The 21,536-nt window shown below is 41.6% G+C and overlaps 1 protein-coding gene across 19 annotated transcripts in view; it reads left to right on the forward strand.

Annotated features, from left to right (window-relative positions):
* LOC109866901 (CUGBP Elav-like family member 2) overlaps window positions 1–21,536 on the forward strand; it is a 51,624-nt gene that overhangs the window by 1,947 nt on the left and 28,141 nt on the right. For 8 of the 19 annotated variants that reach the window (XM_031801037.1, XM_031801039.1, XM_020455786.2 and 5 more), the window contains exon 2: window positions 20,245–20,435. In XM_031801037.1, the coding sequence (XP_031656897.1) occupies window positions 20,245–20,435 (191 nt within the window). Of the gene's footprint in view, window positions 1–3,187; window positions 3,582–3,810; window positions 4,049–20,244; window positions 20,436–21,536 lie in introns of those variants that run through there. The other 11 variants (XM_020455790.2, XM_031801046.1, XM_031801044.1 and 8 more) reach the window with 6 other exon arrangements.

Here is a 21,536-nt window from a genome sequence, read left to right on the forward strand (position 1 = left end):
AGCACATCCGTTAGTTTTCAAACTCCTAACTACTAACTATGCCCACAATTTAGCCTACTGTAGGCTACCCAGCAGATCTCCCATGTCAGACTTGACTATATTTAGTACATTTTAGTCATTTAGCAGACGCTCTTATCCAGAACGATTTACAGGACCAATTAGTTTCAGTGCCTTGCTCAAGGGCACATTGACAGATTTTTTTTACCTAGTCGGTTCAGGGATTTGAAGCAGTGACCTTTTGGTTACTGGCTCAACTCTCTTAACCTTTGCAATATTCAGACTAACTCGTCGGATTCCACGAGACTACTGTTGAAATGTAATCTTCTTTTCTTAATGAGATTTTTGGAGATCTAATATTATTAGTCACAATTATCGGTGTCCAGTATGAAGGAATTTAGAGCTAGTTTCACGAGCCAATGCTAACTAGTGTTAGCGCGATGACTGGAAGTCTACGGGTTTCTGCATATAGATACCCATAGACTTCCAGTCATTGCGCTAACGCTACTTAGCATTGGCTTGCGAAGCTACCTCTAACTTCCTTCATACTGGACACAGAGACATAAAATGGTATCCATGAGTTCATCTGACTCTGGGGAAGTAGATAAATGACCTCATTACCAAAATCCCAAACTATCCCTTTAAGGAAGTCTCGAGGTTTTGCTAACCTGAGTTAGAATACCTTATGATAAGCTGCAAACAATACGGTTTACCAAGAGAGTTATCTATATTTTTCACAGCTGTCTATTTACCACCTTAAACCGATGGTGACACTAAGACCGCACTCAACAAGTTGTAAAGGGCCACAAGCAAACAAGAAAATGCACATCCAGAGGCGGTGCTCCAAAGTGGCAAGTGATTTTATTGCAGGGAAACTAAAATCCGTTTTACCTCATTTTTTACCAGCATGTCACCTGTGCAATTAGAGGCGAAAAAACTCTAGATCACCTTTAAATCACGTTTAATAGGGAAGTGGTCCAATGAAGTGGATGCTAAGCTACAGGACTGTTTTGCTAGCACAGACTGGAATATGTTCAGAGATTCATCAGATAACATTGAGGAGTTTATCACATCAGTCATCGGCTTCATTAATAAGTACTGAGTTTAAATGTATTTGGCTAAGGTGTATGTAAACTTTAGACTTCAACTGTATGTATGCGATGCATAGCAAAGCTCTTTTAAACTTTGCTTAACATAAACACAAACTGCAGTGTAGTCTGCCTTGAAAATTGTTATGGATACAGAATTAACTTGGGTTTCATAAATGGGATATTCCTTATCAGTGCTTATCAGATATTCCCAATATTATTTTAGGGGGGGATGTGAATGAGAAGCTGCTGCGAACGCTATGATGAACGATTCCTGTCCAGTTGATGAAGCTACCAAACTCTCTCTGCTCCGGGTTGTATTCATTAGGCCACAACATACCAAAAAAAATTGCAACAGCAAACCAAAATTTGTGTTTTTTATTAGGCAAGTTCAGGTAGCCCCTCCATCCCTCTCTGATTCAGTACATTTTCTTCCGTTGGGTGCCTAATGAATACACCCCTACTCTGCTGTGTTCTGCTCTTGTACAACCAGTACTTGACAACCGTGGTTTCAGCCCCCCTCGGAGTGGGTTTCATATAGGAAGACCTCGCCTGCCAAGTCCAGTTCAACAAAGAAAGACAGGCTCCTCCCCCCCAGGAAAACACCAGAAAAATCACAAAAGGGTAACATGAACTGTGACCTCTATAGAAGCAAAGTGTACATCCTAAATGGCACTCTATTCCCTATGTAGTGCACTACTTTTGACCAGGGCCCATAGACCCTATTCCCTATGTAGTGCACTACTTTTGACCAGGGCCCATAGACCCTATTCCCTATGTAGTGCACTACTTTTGACCAGGGCCCATAGACTCTATTCCCTATGTAGTGCACTACTTTTGACCAGGGCCCATAGACCCTATTCCCTATGTCGTGCACTTATTTTGACCAGGGCCCATAGACTCTATTCCCTATGTAGTTCACTACTTTGACCAGGGCCCCTACTTTGTAGGGAATAGGGTGCCATTTGGGATGTAGCCAAAGACTCAGGAGGCCTGGGATTTTTTTTATTTTAATGACCTTAATCACTTGGTTTTCTTCCAGGCCTATACTCACAAAGAGTCTCAGAGTAGAAGTGCAGTGCTGATCAGTTTTGCCTTTCATTCATATCATTATGAATATGATTATTTAGACAGGGGGGACCTGATCCTAGATCAGCACTTCTACTCTGAATACTGGCCCAGATACTAATAGGAAAGGACTGGACTTGGAGTCGAGTGGCTCAACCTAAAATCCGGAGAAATTCATTAGAATTATTGGCGAGAGGATTATAGAATGAGAATTTCCTATAGCTACTTGATTGGTAATAGTGAAGTGCTTGGGCTAAGGACTCCTCAGGGAATGGGTTTGCCATATAGCCTATACTCTCTAACCTCTTTCACAAATGGTATTGTGTCTGTAGTCAAGGTATCTGATAATATTTTACCTCTGTTACAAAATGTAAATTGCTTTCTGCTATCATCTGTCTTGGGTCTGTACTAGTCTAGCCAGGGAATGTGGGGGTCTTCATATCATTGGATCAACCTGCCATATTTCCCAAACACATAATTTAGGTCAGATTGAGAGCCATTGTTGGTTGGTGTGAGTGAAGACACTTGTGTAGCCTAATTTAAATAGACTGACAAAAAAATAGTCAAACACATTGTGGATTCTGTGAAAGTGTAAACCAAGATGACTGGACTAGCCTAGCCTACAGTATTTTTACATACTTGACATGGAATGGAAGTAGCCACGCCTCTCTAGCTATCCCTATCTGCAGTCGCTTTGACAGTGAGGGGATTCGATTAACCTGGTCCGGGTAGGCGTGTTTTGCACCGGGTGAAAATGGATTGCATTCGTATTGGAACTGGGCTGCCTCCCTGGCGTGAGAGCCAGGTGCCCATTTCACAGTCCCTTAAAACAAAAGTGAAGTAAATAAGCATGTGGAGTAATGTGTAGGATTATGTGTGTTCACATGCAAAAGTGATTACTTTTAATAAAAACGGTTTGTCTGGATTCCCAATGAAAAGTAGTTAGAAAATTATATCATATTTTATGGTAAAGAAATGTATGTTTCTGATATTGTTCGATTTGAAAGGGCGCTCCTCCATCGCCGCTTTTGCCCGTTCACGTCATGGGCCACAGAACGGGGCCCCGCGGTTCAACATAATCGAATCCGCACAGTTGCGCGCCTGTAGTTTATTTCAACGGGGGATTGGAGGAGAAATTAGCTGGGGATAGCAGAATACGAATGTCAAACGACTGATGATTAGTATTCGCATGCTGCTGCTCTGAGTAGAAGGCTAGAATATAACCCCCCCCTCCTGCACCTGTCCCGCTGCGTCTTGTGGTCGCGCAGGAGTTGAATCTCGAGGCGATTTCACTCGCTTTCATTGTTGACTACAGCGTGGTGGGTTCTGGTTGTAGCTCGTGAAAATGACTTCGACATACAGTGGTCTGGATTTTCATCCGGATAGGATGGTAGAAAGCCGGTTGATGATGAGCTCGGAAGATACAACGTAAGTAACTGTTTATTAGATTCTAATAACCGATATCTAAAATATATTTTTGTTGTTGCATTAATTGCGTATAATAAAATAACCTCAAGTTGCATTCAACGCACTGATAATTTTATGAGACAATTCACCGACATGTCTGAGTAACATAGCAAGCGAAATGGGTAGCTAGCTAGCTAGCTGGAAAAAAAATGTTTACTTCTTGGCTAAGGAAATGCTAGTGAAGTGACATGTGCTTCCGGAGTTAACATGTTCCAGACATTATCGGACTAGGTAGTCGTCATTCTAAAGTGTTTAACATAGTCAGTTAGAAATAATTGCTTGTTTGTTTCGGTGTCGTTACCGTGAGAGCGCGAGAAAAAGCAGCACACGCGGCAGCCGCCCTTTTGATTTTTTTTTTCTTCATGCCGCTTGCTTGAACGAATAGAGGAACAGAGAAGGCAGCAACGGAGTCTTCTGTTCAGTAACAGGTAGGCCATGATAGAAAATGGCTCAAAAACAAACACGAAATTATACACCCTATTGCAACGATTTTGATATCAAGTCGATGTATTGCATAATTCGCTATAATGTAACGTTATGCTTTCTTTTTCACGAGACAGTAAATGCATTTTATACTCGGATGTTTCACGAGGGGCAGGCAACTAACTACGTTTCTTTTGTAGCGAGTAGCGACCGTAGTTCCCCGTTAGCAATCGATTTCCCGTAATGGAGGTTCGTGTTGGGTGTCTTGCGGAACACACGTGGTACATTATTGAGCAATTTTAATGGACATCTTGTGACCGCCGAAATAGATTGTTAGTAAAGGAAGCCAGTCAACAGCACACATACATGTTGTTTTAGAAATGCCCGGGAGGCTAATTCGGCTTACCATGACTGGATTTCAACTCTCAGCCATATAAAGGGTACACAGCTCAAGGCTGTGCGTTGCTGAGGGAGAGCACACTCTGAAATCCCCCTCCCCTAGCTAGCTCTAGAAATGGGCTTGGCCCTGTAACGTTCATGAAACACAACCTATTTAGCTACATAGCTAGCTACATACTTAAACATGTTTACAGCAGCCCCCGTAGCCCGATATTGATTGGGCCGATAAATGGATTTGCAGTAAAACATGGTGAATGACAAATAGCATGTGATTTCCTGCTAGACGAGAACACTGGACGCATTAAGCGAGAGAGGGAATCCATTTTTGTTTTTGTATCTACTACAAATAGGTTTGTCATAATCCTCATGGGAACTCTTTCGACATCTAACCTGTCCAGCACACATCTGTTGTTTTATGATGGATTTCTGAAGGATGTTACTGTCATCCCCGCCAATCACTCACTAGGTCAGCATCATACAGCAAGTATGCTCTAGTAACTACATGCATTTGAAATACACACACAGACAGAGGAAAAAAGGTGACCTAAACAAGGGATGATTAAGTGAGGTAAAAGGTCATCATGGTTATCTGGCACTTGCATGATTGTGGGTCTAAAGCCTAGCAGAGCAGTGGTCTGGGACAATAGAAATGAAAGGAATCTCATCTTCTGGTTTTGGACCCACACATAGGTGATGCAATCTCAACCCAACTCATCTGTGTTCTGTGATTTGATTGAGCTTCTGATAAAGGACAGTGAGATAGATGGTGAATATCTGGGCTTAAGTGTGATCCTTTGGCAGTGAATACTGATATGGAAAGCATCCCAAATGGTGCCATTTTCCCTATATAGTGCACTACTTTTTTACCCTATGGGTCCTGGTCCAAACGTAGTGCACTATATAAGGAATAGGGTGGCATTTGGAACACAGTGTGTTATCTGGGCTAAGCTACATTTGATGGTGCTGTGATCCCATTGTTGTGGACTCTGACTGATTTTTAAATAGACTGCTATGAAAAGTATACATAAACTCTCTTGGTTAATAGTATGGTCTACAGCTTGTCATGAGGTATTGACCTCAGGTGAGTAGAACATTGAGCCTCCCATTAATATTAGAGATCGAGCACCAGTTGTTAACAAAGTCACACCCTTGCCCCCTTTCTTGACGCTGTCATACGGTCTTGAAGATGCATAAGAAACAGCTAGATGTATATTGTCCCTGTTCAGCCGTGACTCCAAGGAACACAGGAAATTCTATTTCTTCGGGTCCCGTTGATACAATAGTAGTAGTTTCGTCAGGGTGCCCGCACGTTGGCCTCTTAAGCAGACTCTTCAGAGTCTCTGGAATTGGGGCCTTGTCTGGGGTGAGCAGTATGTCCTGCGCCGCCTAAACGTTGAAGTAGACTCCTCATCCAGGTTAGTGGTCGCTGTTCTGATGTTCAGAAGCCTTTTTTCAGTCATAGGAAAAGATGGTGGAAACATTACACATTGCACTAAAGTTTATCGGCACATATAAACACACAAAAATTGCAGAATTGGCCAGGAACCCGTAAAACTGCAGCTATTCATTGCAGCTCCATTCTATACCATACCAAAAACGCCAAAGGAACCTGTCTATATGACTATTGCGCATCTCCCACCCGGACAAGAGGACCACCTATGTGACAATGCTGCAACTGGACCCTGGACTTCCTGACGTGCTGCCCCTTGGTGGTGAGGGAAGTCAACAACGCATCTGCCATGCTAACCCTCAACACGGGCGCCCCTCATGGTTGAGTGGTTAGTCCCCCTCCAGTGCTCCCTGGTCACTCACGACTGTGTTGCTGTGGCCGACAACCAACATTACGTTATCTGACGACACGACGTTGGTAGGCCTGATCACCTACGATGATGAGACTGCTTATAGGGAGGGAATCAGATACCTGGCAGTGTGTTGCCTGGACAACCTCTCCCTCAACTTCAGCAAGACAAAAATGAGCTGATCGGGAACTACAGGAAATGCAGGGCCGAGCATGCCCCCATTCACATCGACGGGGCTGTGGTGGATTGGGTCGAGGCTCTTGTCCACATCACTATGATTCTATTATGATCGAGACACCAAGACCGTCGGGAAGAGGATATGATAATGCCTCTTTCTCCTCCCAGAGGCAGAAAATATTTGACAAGGGCCCTCAGATCCTCACTTTTTTTTATAGCTGCACCATTTTGAGAGCAACTTGATTGACCGCTTCACTGCTTGGAATGGCAACCGCTTGGGATTTGACCGCAAGGCGCTACAGAGGCCCAGTCCATCACCAAGCTCCCTGCTATCCAGGATGTCTATACCAAGGCGGTGTCAGAAGAAGGCCCTAATATTTGTATTTCTTAATTCCTTTACTTTAGATTTGTCTATTGCTAGATATTACTGCACTGTTGGAGCTAGAAATGCAAGTTTTTCGCTGCACCGTAATAACATCTGCTAAATGTGTATGTGACAAATCAAATTTAATTTGATGTAGGGCTGACTCTATTTAGTCCACTCTACCGATTTTGTTGGGCCAGTGTTTATAACACTTGACGCCTTTCTCAGTGGCCTAATCCATTGTGGATGGCACAACAGCATCACCAGTAGTACATTTACCGTTAATTCCCATAATTTTGAATCTACAATTTGTTTGTTTACTGGAATATCTGTTAATGCATTCATATTTGTAGTCTTTTTTACAGTTTTCGTTGTCTTAGTGGACACTGTTTGCAGAGCGCACAACCTAGGCTACACTTGTTCTATTTATGAGTTGTCAATTTGTGTTTGGCGCATTCCTGTCAATGTAGAGTAAGGATGTTGGCCTGACTATACATAGAAGTGGGCCTAGGCTACCTGGCCTGCATGCAAATGTTGGCTTATAAATGTGCCCATTTGGGGATCTGATAGTATTTCTGATTCTCTTGACTCACCACCACTCATGAGCTGTGTAGCTTCTCAAACTAAATGTTTTCTTCACCTGAAATGGCAAGTAAACGAAGTCTGTTTTTACATCCATTGAAAATACAACCCCAATGTAGCCTATTTGGAAAAAAATCATTCCAGCCTTCTCCTTTTCGGTAACCACTCAGCGTGAAGGGGAAAAAAAGTAATGTGCTGATTCAGCTGAAACTTCCCAAAATAGGCCTAGGGGGAAACTGTAAAAAATATATATAATGTTGCAAGTGCAAGCTTCTGGCTGGATGAAGTTGATTGAATGTTTCAAGTTCCTTGCAGATGAGCCATGAGTAGCCAATGTGATTGTTATTTTTTTTATCCAGTTTTTTTCCAGTTGCAGTGTTATTTGTTGGCTTTATGTCGGCAATTCTTTACATGTTTGGTGATGGCAATAGAAGTTACTTTTAGATCTGTACCATTTTCATTTGGATGACGCTCATAACTGGCACGCAGATTGGTAAAAACGATTTGATTTGATTTTGATTTGAAGAGTGCGCATGAAGTCTATTGGTTGATGGACCTGGCCTTGAGTGTAATGGCGACCTTTGAGGGTGTTCATATGGTATAGTAGACTTTGTGGGTATGGTAAACTTTGTTAAACGGGAACCTTGTCGTTGTGTCATTTCGAGTTAACAAGGCTATCTTGATCTCTAGCTCCCTCTTGAGTTATCTGTCACAGTGTGCTTAGTGTCAGACAAGCCCAGTAGCCTACATATAGTTGATTTCTTTAAAACATAGTCTGTGTCCTAATAATGGAAAAATACACATGGTAAAATTTCTACCTGTAGAGTGGTCAAACAAAGATTTGTTTTCTGCCAGGTTCCAGCCAACAAAGTCAGACTGTTCTCTCTCTGTTACCACACGGCAAGCAGTACCTATTAAACAAGTCTGGAACCAACAACCTGAACATGGCAACACAAATATAAACTGAACAATTTCAAAGGAAATCAGCCAATTTGAAATTAATTGAGCCATAATCTATGGATTTCACACCTGGGCAGGTTTGAGAGAAATAAGCTTTTTGTGTGTATGAAAAATGTATATTTGATTTCAGTTCATGAAACATGGTCCCAACACTTTACGTGTTTCATTTATATTTTTGCCGGGTGTAGTTTGGTTATCTATCTGCATTTACCCTTTTTTTGAACTAACTGTTCTGACTTGTCACTTGTTTATCTGTCCTGTTGCCTTTTTAGTCAATTACCTCATACCCCTGCACACCTACTCGGTACTGGTACCCTGCGTACAGCACCAGTCAAGTTTGGACACCTAATTCAAGGATTTTTCTTTATTTACTATTTCCTACATTCTGGAATAATAGTGAAGACATAAAAAATGAAAAAACACATGGAATCATGTAGTAACCAAAAAATGTGTTGGAACAAAATATGAGATTCTTCAAAGTAGCCACCCACCCTTTGCCTTGACAGCTCTGCACACTCTTGGCATTTAATCCATTTAAATGAATTTGTTTAATGTCCTTTCTTTCTTTAATGCCTTTGAGCCAATCAGTTATGTTGTAAAAAGTAGGGGTGGTATACAGAAGTGAGCCCTATTTGGAAAAAGGCCAAGTGAATTTTATGGCAAGAACAGCTCAAATAAGCAAAGAGCAATGACCGTCCTGTCCTGTGGTGGTCCTCATGAGAGCCAGTTAACTCTAATGAACGTGTCCTCTGCAGCAGATGTAACTCTGGGTCTTCCTTTCCTGTGGCAGTCCTCATGACAGCCAGTTTCATCATAGCGCTCGATGTTTTTTGCGACTGCACTTGAAGAAACTTTCAAAGTTCTTGACATTTTCCGAATGGACTGACCTTCATGATGGACTGTCGTTTCTCTTTGCTTACTTGAGTTGTTCTTGCCATAATATGGACTTGGTATTTTACCAAATAGGGCCATCTTCTGTATACCACCCCTACCTTGTCAGAGCACAACTGATTGGCTCAAACGCATTACAAAGGAAAGAAATCCACAAATGAACTTTTTAACAAGGCGCACCTGTTAATAGACGTGCATTGCAGGTAGAGGTTGACCGATTAATCGGCATGGCCGATACAATTAGGGGCGTTTTCAAGTTGTCATAACAAACCGGTAATTAGCATTTTTGGATGCCGATTTACATTGCATTCCACGAGGCTGACCACCTGTTACGTGTGTAGCAAGGAGCCAAGGTAAGTTGCTAGCTAGCATTAAACTTATCTTACAAAAAAATTCACAGGTGATTAATATTACTAGGTTAACTTCTTACGGCTGAGATCCCGTTAACAGCCAGTGAAAGTGCAGGGCGCCAAATTCAAACTACAGAAATTTCATAATTAAAATTCCTTAAACATACAAGTATTTTACACCATTTTAAAGAAACCTGTTGTTAATCCCACCAGTGTCTGATTTCAAAAAGGCTTTACGACGAAAGCGTACCATGCGATTTATGTTAGGTCAGCACCTAGTCACAGCAAAACACAGCCTTTTTTCAAGCCAAAGAGAGGAGTCACAAAAAGCAAAAATAGCGATAAAATGAATCACTAACCTTTGATCTCCATCAGATAACACTCATAGACTTCATGTTACACAATACATGTGTGTTTTGTTTGATAAAGTTAATATTTATATCCAAAAATCTGTTTACATTGGCGTGTTACGTTCAGTAATGTTTTGCTTCCAAAACATCGTGTGATTTTGCAGAGAGCCACATCAATTTACAGAAATACTCATAAACATTGAACTTCTCCTTAATGCAACCGCTGTGTCAGATTTAAAAAAAAAAAAAGCTTTATGGAGAAAAAGCACACCATGCAAAAAATCTGGGTACAGTGCTCAGAGACCAAAACAAGCCACACAGATACCTGCCATGTTGTGGAGACAACAGAAGTCAGAAATAGCATTATAAAGATTCACTTATCTTTGATCTTCATCAGAAGGTACTCCCAGGAATCCCAGTTCCACAATAAATGTTTGTTTTGTTCGATAAAGTCCATTTATGTCCAAATACCTCCTTTTTGATCGCGTTTAGTTCACAAATCCAAATTCACGAAGCGCAGGCCAGACAAAAAAAAATCCATTACAGTTCGTAGAAACATGTCAAACGATGTATAGAATCAATCTTTAGGAGGTTTTTTTAACATATATTTTATAGTGTTTCACCTGGACAGTTCCTTTGTCTTTAGAAAGGAAAAGGAACGCAGCTAACTCTCACGGGTTCGCGCGAGACTGAGCTCATGGCATTCTACCAGACCTCTTACTCAATCAGCTCTTGTTCTCTCCTCCTTTACCGTAGAAGCCTCAAACAAGGTTCTAAAGACTGTTGACATCCAGTGGAAGCCTTCAAAAGCAATATGACCCCATAGACGCTGTATATTGGATAGGCAAAGACTTGAAAACCCACCAACCCCAGATTTGATGTTTTAACCAAAGCACATTCACGAAAAAAGCACAATCGTTGCACGGGTGTACCTAAATATAAACAAACAATGCCTTTCTTAAAATCAATACACAAAGTATATATTTTTAAACCTGCATATTTAGTTAAAAGAAATTCATGTTAGCAGGCAATATTATTTAAGGAAATTGTGTCACTTCTCTTGCGTTCATTGCACACGGAGTCGGGGTATATGCAGCAGTTTGGGCTGCCTGGCTCGTTGCGAACTAATTTGCCAGAATTTTACATAATTATGACAACATTGAAGGTTGTGCAATGTAACAGCAATATTTAGACTTAGGGTTGCCACCCGTTTGGTTAAAATACAGAACGGTTCTGTATTTCACTGAAAGAAGAAACGTTTTGTTTTCGAGATGGTTTCCGGATTTGACCATATTAATGGCCAAAGGCTTGCATTTCTGAATTTATTATAGGTAAGTGTATGATTTGATAGAGCAGTCTGACTGAGCGGTGGTAGGCAGCAGCAGGCTCATAAGCATTCATTCAAACTTTACTGTGTTGCCAGCAGCTCTTAGCAATGTTTGAATCACCGCTCTGTTTATGACTTCAAGCCTTTCAACTCCAGAGATTAGAACGGCAATACTAATGTGCCTATTAGAACATCCAATAGTCAAAGGTCTATGAAATACAAATGGTATAGATAGAAATAGTCGCCGCGTCATAATAACTATAACCTAAAACCTCTTAACTGGGAGTATTGAACCACCAGCTTTCATATGTTCTCATGTTCTGAGCAAGTAACTTAAACGTTAGCTTTTGTTTTTTACATGGCACATATTGCGCTTTTACTTTCTTCTCCAACACGTTTTTTTGCATTTCAACCAAATTGAGCATATTTCTTTATTTGAGACTGAATAGATTTTATTTATGTATTTTATTATGTTAAGTGTTCATTCAGTGTTGTAATAGTCATTATTCCAAACTTTATTTAATCAGTATCTGTTTTTGGTTCTCCAATCGCTATCTCCGTTGAAAAATCATAATCGGTCTACCTCTAATTCCAGGTGACTACCTCATGAAGCTGGTTGACAGAATGCCAAGTGTGTGCAAACCTGTCAAGGCAAAGGGTGGCTACTCTGAACAATAAAATGTGTTTTGATTTGTTTAACAATTGGTTACTATATGATTCTTTGATATTTTATAGTTTTGATGTCTTCACTTACTCTACAATGTAAAAATAAAGAAACCCTTAAATGTGTAGGTAGCTACTTTTGATTGGTACTGTATGTTGCCACATTATCTTCACTCATTGTATTTATTACTTTTATTTTCTTTCTCTCTTCATTGTTGGGAAGGGCCTGTACGTAAGCATTTTACTCTTAGTCTACACCTGTTTACAAAGCATGTGACAAAAAAAAATTGAGCTGGCTGTCTGTTGATCTTGTCAAAGTGTGGCCCCTTGACATGGAGTCCTGGGGCTGGCGGTGGTGGCCAGCTGTTCTCATAGTGTGTGTGTTCAAGAGGGAGAAAGGGAGCCGTGCAGACAGATGTTGACGGCTGAGAGGACTCCATTCTGGCTTGTCACCTGTTCTGCTGCTGGTGTGATGTTGGATATGCACCCCGTATCGCGGTTAAATGTAAAAAATTAAAGTTGTCTACTCTGGTCCAAAACCAGTGTTGGTGTAGATCTAGGTCAAACTGCATATGCTGTGGCCTACATCGACTTCAAACCGCTCTCCTGAGTTTTGTATGCTTAATTTAAAAATTTTGGCCGGAAAAATATGGTTGGTGTCGTCCTGGCCCTAGCTGGTACTCTATAGAGCACGGGGACAGGAAATAGAGCCTACTTTCACATTACATGTCCGTGTTAGATTTGGAAATGGAAAACATTGAGACAGGAAGGTGTCTTGGATTTGACCCGTGCCAAAGTAAATCAAAAAATCCCGTTTGTATGGAAGTTGGAACATCCCATATGGCGCGCACACAAGTGGCACGTTATGATATAGGAAGCTAAGCCTTGCTAATAAAATCTTGAGAATGGGTGGGCTATTTACCAATAGACTATGTACAGCTGCAGTGATCGGTTAGCTGCTCGGATAGCAGATGTTTGAAGTTGGTGAGGGAAAGCTACCGTGCGTACCTATATCACGTGGGTACAGGACGTAATGAAGTCACACAAAATCTTGCACACACAGTAATAGTCACTGCTATTAGCTTCACAACATGCATACTATGGAGCAACATTTGGTGTCTTTGTGTGTCAAAGATAGTAGCACTGTCAAAGCTGTACAAAAAAAGTCAGCAAACACTGGCCACGAACGATGAGTTTACGCTACCGCGTTGGTAATTAAGCATAATTTTCTACTTCTGGGGTAGCTAGCTTTAGATTGGTACCTAGCTAGCACCAATACAACCAGCCTGAAGCAATGTCCAGTAGAAACTGCAGTCATTTTCATTATTCTTAGCAATGATTTGAGGAATCCTTGTAATTATTATTGTTTGCCTTTTGAAATTGAACTTCAGTTAATGAATATAAATAGCTAGCCAGCTAACCTTGTTGCCCAAAGCTAACGTTATAAGCAGCCAGCTAGCTATTGAGGCTCGACCGGACCGGGTTGTGAAGCTAGCCAAAATAGTGGACTTTGTGGTTAGCCGTCAAAATAAAAGTATGTCATTGACAGTGATGCAAACATTAATACATAGTGTTATGCCATACTTTTTTATTTTGAACGCTGACCGCAAGTCCGCTATTGTGGCTAGCTTTACATAGATGGGTCCGACCACCATTAATTAAATAAGAACGGTCTTATAAATTCGGGGTATTTTAGATGACACCTAGCTATATAGTTAGCTAGCTAACTATAGCTACTGAAACCGATTTTATATTGTTTTGCTATGTTTTTTGAGGAAGAACATTGTGTGCAACTATGAGCTAGCCAGCTTTTTTTTAATGACCAGCACTGTAGGTGCGTGAGACAACTTTACCAGCATTATAGCATACGTATTGATGAATCGTTGTAACATATGAAATACGAGTGGCGGTGTAATAATTACTTTAAAAAACATGTGTTAAATGATTTGTGACGTGTAGTCATATTCAGGTCCTGATTGGTCAACAAGCTCATTTGGCGCATCAAAGTGTTATCTGACATCTTTTTTTGACACGCAAAGACCCAAACGCCGTTCCATAGAAATCCTGGTTAAGAATGAAACGACTGAACAATGAAACAGCACAGTAAGTGAAAGAAATGGGTTTTGATTATGTTTTACTGGTAATGGGGACATGCGTAAATGGCAACAATAACTTTTTGGTGTGTGTGTGAGACGTTTATTTAACTAGGCAAGTCTGTTAAGAATATTCTTATTTACAACGGACGATGCTGGGTCAATTGTGTGCCGCCCTATGGGACTCCCAGGAATGTTCCTAATGTGATGCAGCTTGGTTTTGAACCAGGGACTTTAGTGACACCTTTGCACCCATTCACACCCTGACGCAACTCTTAATTGGCATCCCCTCCTCCGGCCTTAATCACAGTCATCCAGGGACACTCACTTATTCATTTCATTCCATTGATTCTTTAATTTCATTCCATAACCACGGTCACCAGGGACACTCCGGTTAAGAAGCTAATGGGGTAGGTCTTGTCATCAGGCCATGGCTGCTTGTTGTTTAACATGGGGCTCTAGTCACAGCCTGTTAACATGGGGCTCTAGTCACCGCCTGTTAACATGGGGCTCTAGTCACAGCCTGATGGGACACATCTTTCTTCGTCAGGGGAAATGCAACAATGAAAATGAGGCCATATTGAGGCAGAATTGGAGTTAATGCTGGGAGGAAAACGTCTTTAATGGGGCCCTCATCGGAGCACCGATGTACTGATTATAGACCAGGACAACAGTCCTTTCAGCAGTATGCAGCACCTTGTATGGAATTCAGACGAGAATTCAGACGAAGAATGTGTGTGTTGCGAATGTGTGCGCCTTGCTTTAGTGACTCGAGGTGCAGGCTGCCCTTCCTGTGTGTCGTTGTTTAATGTAATCGTTGTGGTTTACAGCCTTGTAGTGCTGGGGCAAGACACACACACACACACACACACCAGAAACCAACTGCTGCTATTTCTGTGTCGCTTGTCATGTGCCTTGCTGGAGTGAGAAGTGGTGCATCATGCTCTGCTTGTGTGATCTAACCAGTCCGAAGCCGTCTCCTACTGCCAAGTGACTCCTGAGGGAAGGGAGCATCAGTTATAACCCAACGAAGGAGAGCCTCTTGTTAACATGGCTATTTATGCAAACTCCCTTTACCACAACTATGAATTGAACCAAAACATGAAGCAACGTTGCATGATATCACAGGGTGTGGATGGACCTATGAATTTTAAAACGTAATTTATTTTAAAGATTTTTTTAGGTAGAGTCGAGTGATCAAACAATCCCAACCAAACCAAGGAAAAGCCTTAGGCTTGTATTCCAACTTAAACTGGTTGGTGTTAACGCTCCATTTAATTTAGGATTCATACAGAACCCAATGACGCCAGGTGACACCTTTTGAGAAGATGGTTGACATGTAGTCTAGGGTATATAGCCTTATATTGGTGACTGGTGCTGCCTCCGCGACAGTCTCGCTATAATGGGAGCTACTAGGAAAGGTGAAGCAGCAGTGGAACTGACATGCTTCTGCGGTCAGACCCCAGCAAACGGCCGGGCATATGGTCCCGGTAAATCATGTTATTTTATGGGAAGAGCAACAGCAGGTATGCTAATTTCAGACTTGGGCCTTGGAGTCCTCGGGAGCCCAGGCGTCAGCTGCTCCCGGGTGTCTTTGGGACAGGTCACCTGCCACATCATAGGGCCGCCAGGCCTCACGTCTTTCCCTGGTCTGGGTCGTAATCATTGGGGTAAAACATATGTAGCGAAACGCATTGCAACTTAAAAGGGCACATGTTTTTTCTTCTTATTGGATACTTTGGAGACTTGTTTAAATTATTATTTTTTGAATATCCCCTTCTCTTCCCCCCCCCCCCCCCCCCCCCCCCCCTTTTACTTGGAGAGCGCCCTCAAGTGACTAATCACGAAGTTTCCTCCAAGGAATTATTAAACAATCAGAATGGGGGACAGCCCCATGTTTTTAAAAATCACTTAGCATTTACAGTGCCTCAAGTATTCATACTGCTTGATTTATTTCAGGTTTTATTAGCCTGATTTCAAAATGGATCAAATGTATTTTTTTCTTCTTCTCATCCATCTACACACAATACCCCATAATGATAAAGGGTAAACTTGGTTTTTTAGAATTTTTTAGCAAATATATGAAATTAAATGCAGATCTAATTGACATAAGCATTCACAACTATCTGCTATGACACTCCAAATTGTGCTCTGGTGCATCCAATTTCCCTTTGATCATCCTTGATGTCAATACAATTTGATTGGTGTCCACCTGTTGCCAATTCAATAGTTTGAACATGATTCAGAAACGCATCTCTGTCTATCTGGGGCGGCAGGGTAGCCTAGTGGTTAGAAAGGTTGCAAGTTCAAATCCCCGAGCTGACAAGGTATATCTGTCGTTCTGCCCCTGAACAGGCAGTTAACCCACTGTTCCTAGGCCGTCATTGAAAATAAGAATTTGTTCTTAACTGACTTACCTAGTTAAATAAAGGTAAAATAAAATCTATATAAAAAGGTCCCCACAGTTGACCGTGCATGTCAAAGCAGAAACTATACCATAAGGCAAATATAGGCAAATCCTTGATGCGAACCTGCTGCAGAGCACAAACGACCTTAGAATGAGGGTGAAGATTTACATTGCAGCAGAACAATGACCCCCAGAATACAGTCAAAGCAACCTGCGAATGGCTAAAGAATTAGAATCTGGATGTCCCTTTGAGTGACCCAGCCAAAGCCCAGACTTAAATCCCAATGGAAATCTAACTGACTTGTCTAGTTAAATAAAAAATAAAAACATTGGTTTGATGTCGGGTTACTACATGATTCCATATGTCTTCACTATTCTACAATGTAGAACATTGTAAAAAATAAAGAAACCCTGGAATCAGGTGTCAACATTTCACTGTTATTGTATGTATATAAGATGTATGTCATTAATATTATATTTTTTATACATTATCAAAAATGTCTAAACCTGTTTTTGCTTTGTCATTATGGGGTATGATTAGAGGGTATGTGTAGATTGCTGAGAATAGTTTTATCCATTTTAGAATAAAGCAGTAACGTAACAATGTCGAAGGGTCTGAGTACTTTCCTAATGCACTGTACATGTATGGGTTCAGAAGGCAAGTCACTCGGTAAAATGGCGTCAAGCTGTCTGGTTACTAGATAATGGTGTCACACGACACAATGCCCGCTGGTTTAGTTAGACGTAGCGTTAAGTGGGAGGATTACAAAGCGTCCTTCTGACTCACTAAAGGCCCATTGTTATCGTAGAGGGTAGCTGTGAAGTGTTCTCTCCAGCATCTGAACAATATGCGCTTGTTTCGCCCTGCTGCTGTGCTGGGGATGGCATAGAAAAATAGTTTGTAGAATGGAACCTGCCATCATAGTAGGTTGACTTGGAATGGGGGGGATGTCCATTCTAAGAATTCTATGTCTATGGAACGCTAGTAGGTTACTCCCTGTTCCATCGTCAACCCAACCAATGCCTGAGGAGTGACATGGTGATGGTTTACAGGCAACAGTCCTCTGCTTACTGAACTCTGTTTTTAGAGGGTAAAAACATTATGTATGGAAATACAAAATGTTATTTTTTTTCTTTTCAGTTCAGTCCTTCTTGTGTTTCGGCCTGCTATCTTTCAATTTGTGCTGACTGACCCTACTGTGCTGGGGCCTTCCTGCTTAGAGGATTCTGTGCAGCTAGCTGTCGGGATGGGTGGCGAGTGTAGTGAAGTCGCCCCATGGCTTTGTGGACTGTAAAGCGTCTTCTTATGCTTCCAATTCCAGTTGTGTGTTTAAAAAATATATATTCAATTTTTGTAGCTGTGTATAGCTGCTTGGATGAGTTGACTCCAGTAGGATGGTTTGTGCCTCTATTTTTCCACCCTAAAATGAGTGTGATTTAGTTAACAAGTATTGGATTTGGGTGTTTTCTAAGAGTTGGATTTCCAAAGGAAGAGTCGCTAACGTGTCAGTAAGCATGTCGTTTAGGTCGTCCCTTGCTGTGTCGGCCGAGCGTTTGGGCTCTGTGTGTAAGAGATGGATGGCTCGTGTCCAAAGGTCTGTATACTTACCCTCTATCATTTTAAATTTAGCCTAGTCATCTTAACCCTGTTTGTTTTCCTCGGGCCCTCTGCTTACTATCCCATTAGAATTAATCGGTGTGTGTCGCCAGCTTGCTATCCACTAGGAGTCCCTCTGCTCATCTGGCTGTGTGTGTACACACACGCGTGTTTTCTTCAAGCTCACGTGTGCTCTGCTGTGAGTGAACGATAACTTCTCGTTGGCATTACCTGTACCTAGGAGACTGTTTTATTTTATTTTTCATTGTTTTTCTGAACTCAGCGGTGAGGGGGCTGCAAATTTTGACCGCAAGAAGCCTAGAAAGACTTAAACAGTCATTTCAAATCTAGCTTCCATCTTGTGTACGATAACCTGTCTCGTGAGAATACTTGACAGATTTATTTAATTAAATCACTGAGGTGATTTCCATTATTTTGTTATATATATTTTTTGCCATGGGCCTCCAGTTGGGGAACCCTGCTGTAGGGCCGTAATCACAATGAACTCCCTTCCATCCCAGCTAAATGTAGGACCAGAGTCCTGGCCCTCTTCCAGCCTGGCTGAGTCAGGAAGGCTATGGTCAGAGATTGTGAGATGCTGCCCCCTCAGCTTCCCAGTCTAGCTCAGTGAAGGCATGTGCTGAGAGAGGCTTCTGCTGTGTTGTAGTGGACTGTGTGATACTGGTACGCTCACGACGTGGTCTCTAAGTCCTAGTTGGGGGTCTGTGAGGTATGCTCCTGTGCTGTGTAGAGTACTGAGCTTAATCAGTCCCAAGTCTAGCCTTAACTTAATCACCCTGAGAATGCTGATCTCCTCTCAGGGCCCGTCGAGCTGCCTTGCTTTGGCGCTGACCCACCCTGAGAGAAGAGAGCGCGGGGGGGGGTTTTGTGGCTTGTGTTACCGTCTCGCTGAATTGTTTGTTAAACAGTGCAAGTTGAAGTACTGTTTCATTGGATGGTAAAAGGAATCTAGGAACCGGCTAGAATGCTAAAAGTTAAAACAAGGATTAAAAGTACAAACTATTAGCTCAATATTAAACACACATTCCCCACTTCATCCTTGTGACTAGCCACTCAAATTAATACACCAGTTTCCAATCAACTCTAAGTGGTGGGAGGGGCCAATAGTAAGGCTACCTCGGTCATTAGCCAATGACTGAAAAATGGGACCAGTCAAGAAACACTAACACGTTTAGCATACATTAATTGATTAACGATGGGTCTTGTCCAGTCATTTTGGAGAGGATGTGTGATTATTTTTCAGCAGCGTCTGCTCTTTTATTTTCTGTCAGCCAGACTTGTTAGTTATGTGCTCTAAAATGTATGTTAACCTCTAGTGACACCCCATCCCGTGAGTGGGACCGTTGTCATCTGACACTAATTAGCATAACGCAACGGACATAAATCTTCCTAGAAAATATTCCTATTCATGAAAATCACAAGTGAAATATATTGGAACACAGCTTAGCCTGTTAATCACCCTGTCATCTCAGATGTTGAAAATATGCTTTACAGCTAAAGCTAGACAAGCATTTGCGTAAGTTTATCGATAGCCTAGCATAGCACTATGCCTTGCTAGCAGCAGGCAACCTTGTCACAAATCAGAAAAGCAATCAAATTAAATCGTTTACCTTTGAACTTCGGATGTTTTCACTCAGGAGACTCCCGGGTAAAGTTCATTTTTCCCCAAAAATATTGTTTTTGTAGGGAAAATAGCTCAGTTTCTTCACGTTTGGCTGAGAAATCAACCGGAAATTGCGGTCACGACAACGCCGACAAAATATTCAAAATTAGCTCCATAATATCGACTCATTGGCACGCAGCGCTTTCAAAATATGGGGCACTTCCGGATTGGATATTTCTCAGGCTTTCGCCTGCAACATCAGTTCTGTTATACTCACAGACAATATCTTTACAGTTTTGGAAACGTTAGAGTGTTTTCTATCCAAAGATGTCAATTATATGCATAGTATAGCATCTTTTCCTGACAAAATATCCCGTTTTAAAACGGGAATGTTTTTCCCCCCAAAAATGAAAATACTGCCCCTAGAGTCACAACAGGTTAAAATAAAAAATAAATGTGGTACAGATGTAACAAACTATCGCTAGGGAGCAATTGTTCTGCTAATATTGCAGCACAACTTAACTGCTTTAGTGCCAGGCAACTGTACCAGCCTGGTGGACCCAAAAGTATGTTTCAGGTTCTGGTACAGTCTAATAATCCCTCACCTCTCCCCCACAGCAACGGCAGCAAGATGAACGGTTCCATTGAGAACCTGGAAACACCTGACCATGACTCCATCAAGATGTTCGTTGGCCAGATACCTCGCTCCTGGACAGAAACCGAGCTCAAGGAGCTGTTTGAGCCCTATGGCGCCGTGCACCAGATCAACATCCTCCGAGACCGCACCGCCACACCCCCCCAGAGCAAAGGTAAGGGGGAGACGGGCACAGAGTGAACACACACACACACACACACACACTGCAGACACACACACTGCACCCAGACACCCGCAGAGCAAATAATCCATTTAAAATGTCTCTAATGAATCCCTTTCTATACCAGCATAAATACCTTTACTATAGCCCAGGCCCTAGAGGCCAAAGAGGACTGAAACACAGACAGAAAGACAAGGTGCCAACGCCATTCATTGTCAAGTGTTGACGGCAAATACCTCTGAGCCAGGCTCTGCAAGCTGTTTGTGCACACAGTTGTCTAATACTTAAAATACAGCATTCGGTTCTAATGTATTATTACGGGTTAAATACCAACCCTCTTTACACTTGTGCATTATGGGAAAACATAGTCTTTCCCTCTGGTGAGAGGGAGAGATTATTTTCAATTTTTAAAGACTATCACCTTCTAAAAGAGTGCCTGAGTTTCGTTTAGCCTCGCAATTAGACAAGACGGCGATGTGGAAGCCTGTAGTTATTATTATTATTATTATTATTATTATTATATATATTTTTTTAAACATCTAAATTATATTACACCGTTACATAACACCTAACAATACAGCACCTTTCAACCATATATCAGTGGAATATTAAATGGCAAACTACTGGTAATGATACATAAAATAGAACGCCCATTACACATCTGTTCTAACTTAAGCCCCTAGCTTCTCACCCGCACGTCCGGTCCCTTATATATAATTCAGAAAGTGTTTCCATATCATACAACATACAATATTCCACTGATATATGGTTGAAAGGTGCTGTATTGTTAGGTGTTATGTAACGGTGTAATATAATTTAGATGTTTAAAAAAATATATATATAATAATAATAATAATAACTACAGGCTTCCACATCGCCGTCTTGTCTAATTGCGAGGCTAAACGAAACGGCTCACTCTTTTAGAAGGTGATAGTCTTTAAAAATGGAAAATAATCTCGCTATCATTGATTCATAAGATGCAGTCTCCGCCATTTAAAGCCAATCCGCTCTCTTCCAGTTATGTAGTACAAGTCTAGCCGCAGTAAGAAAACCCGCCGAGGCAAGACCAAACTCTTATTTTGCTCATACGTGGTG

This window comes from Oncorhynchus kisutch, linkage group LG22 (assembly GCF_002021735.2).
Source record: "Oncorhynchus kisutch isolate 150728-3 linkage group LG22, Okis_V2, whole genome shotgun sequence".
NCBI classification, from domain to species: domain Eukaryota; kingdom Metazoa; phylum Chordata; class Actinopteri; order Salmoniformes; family Salmonidae; genus Oncorhynchus; species Oncorhynchus kisutch.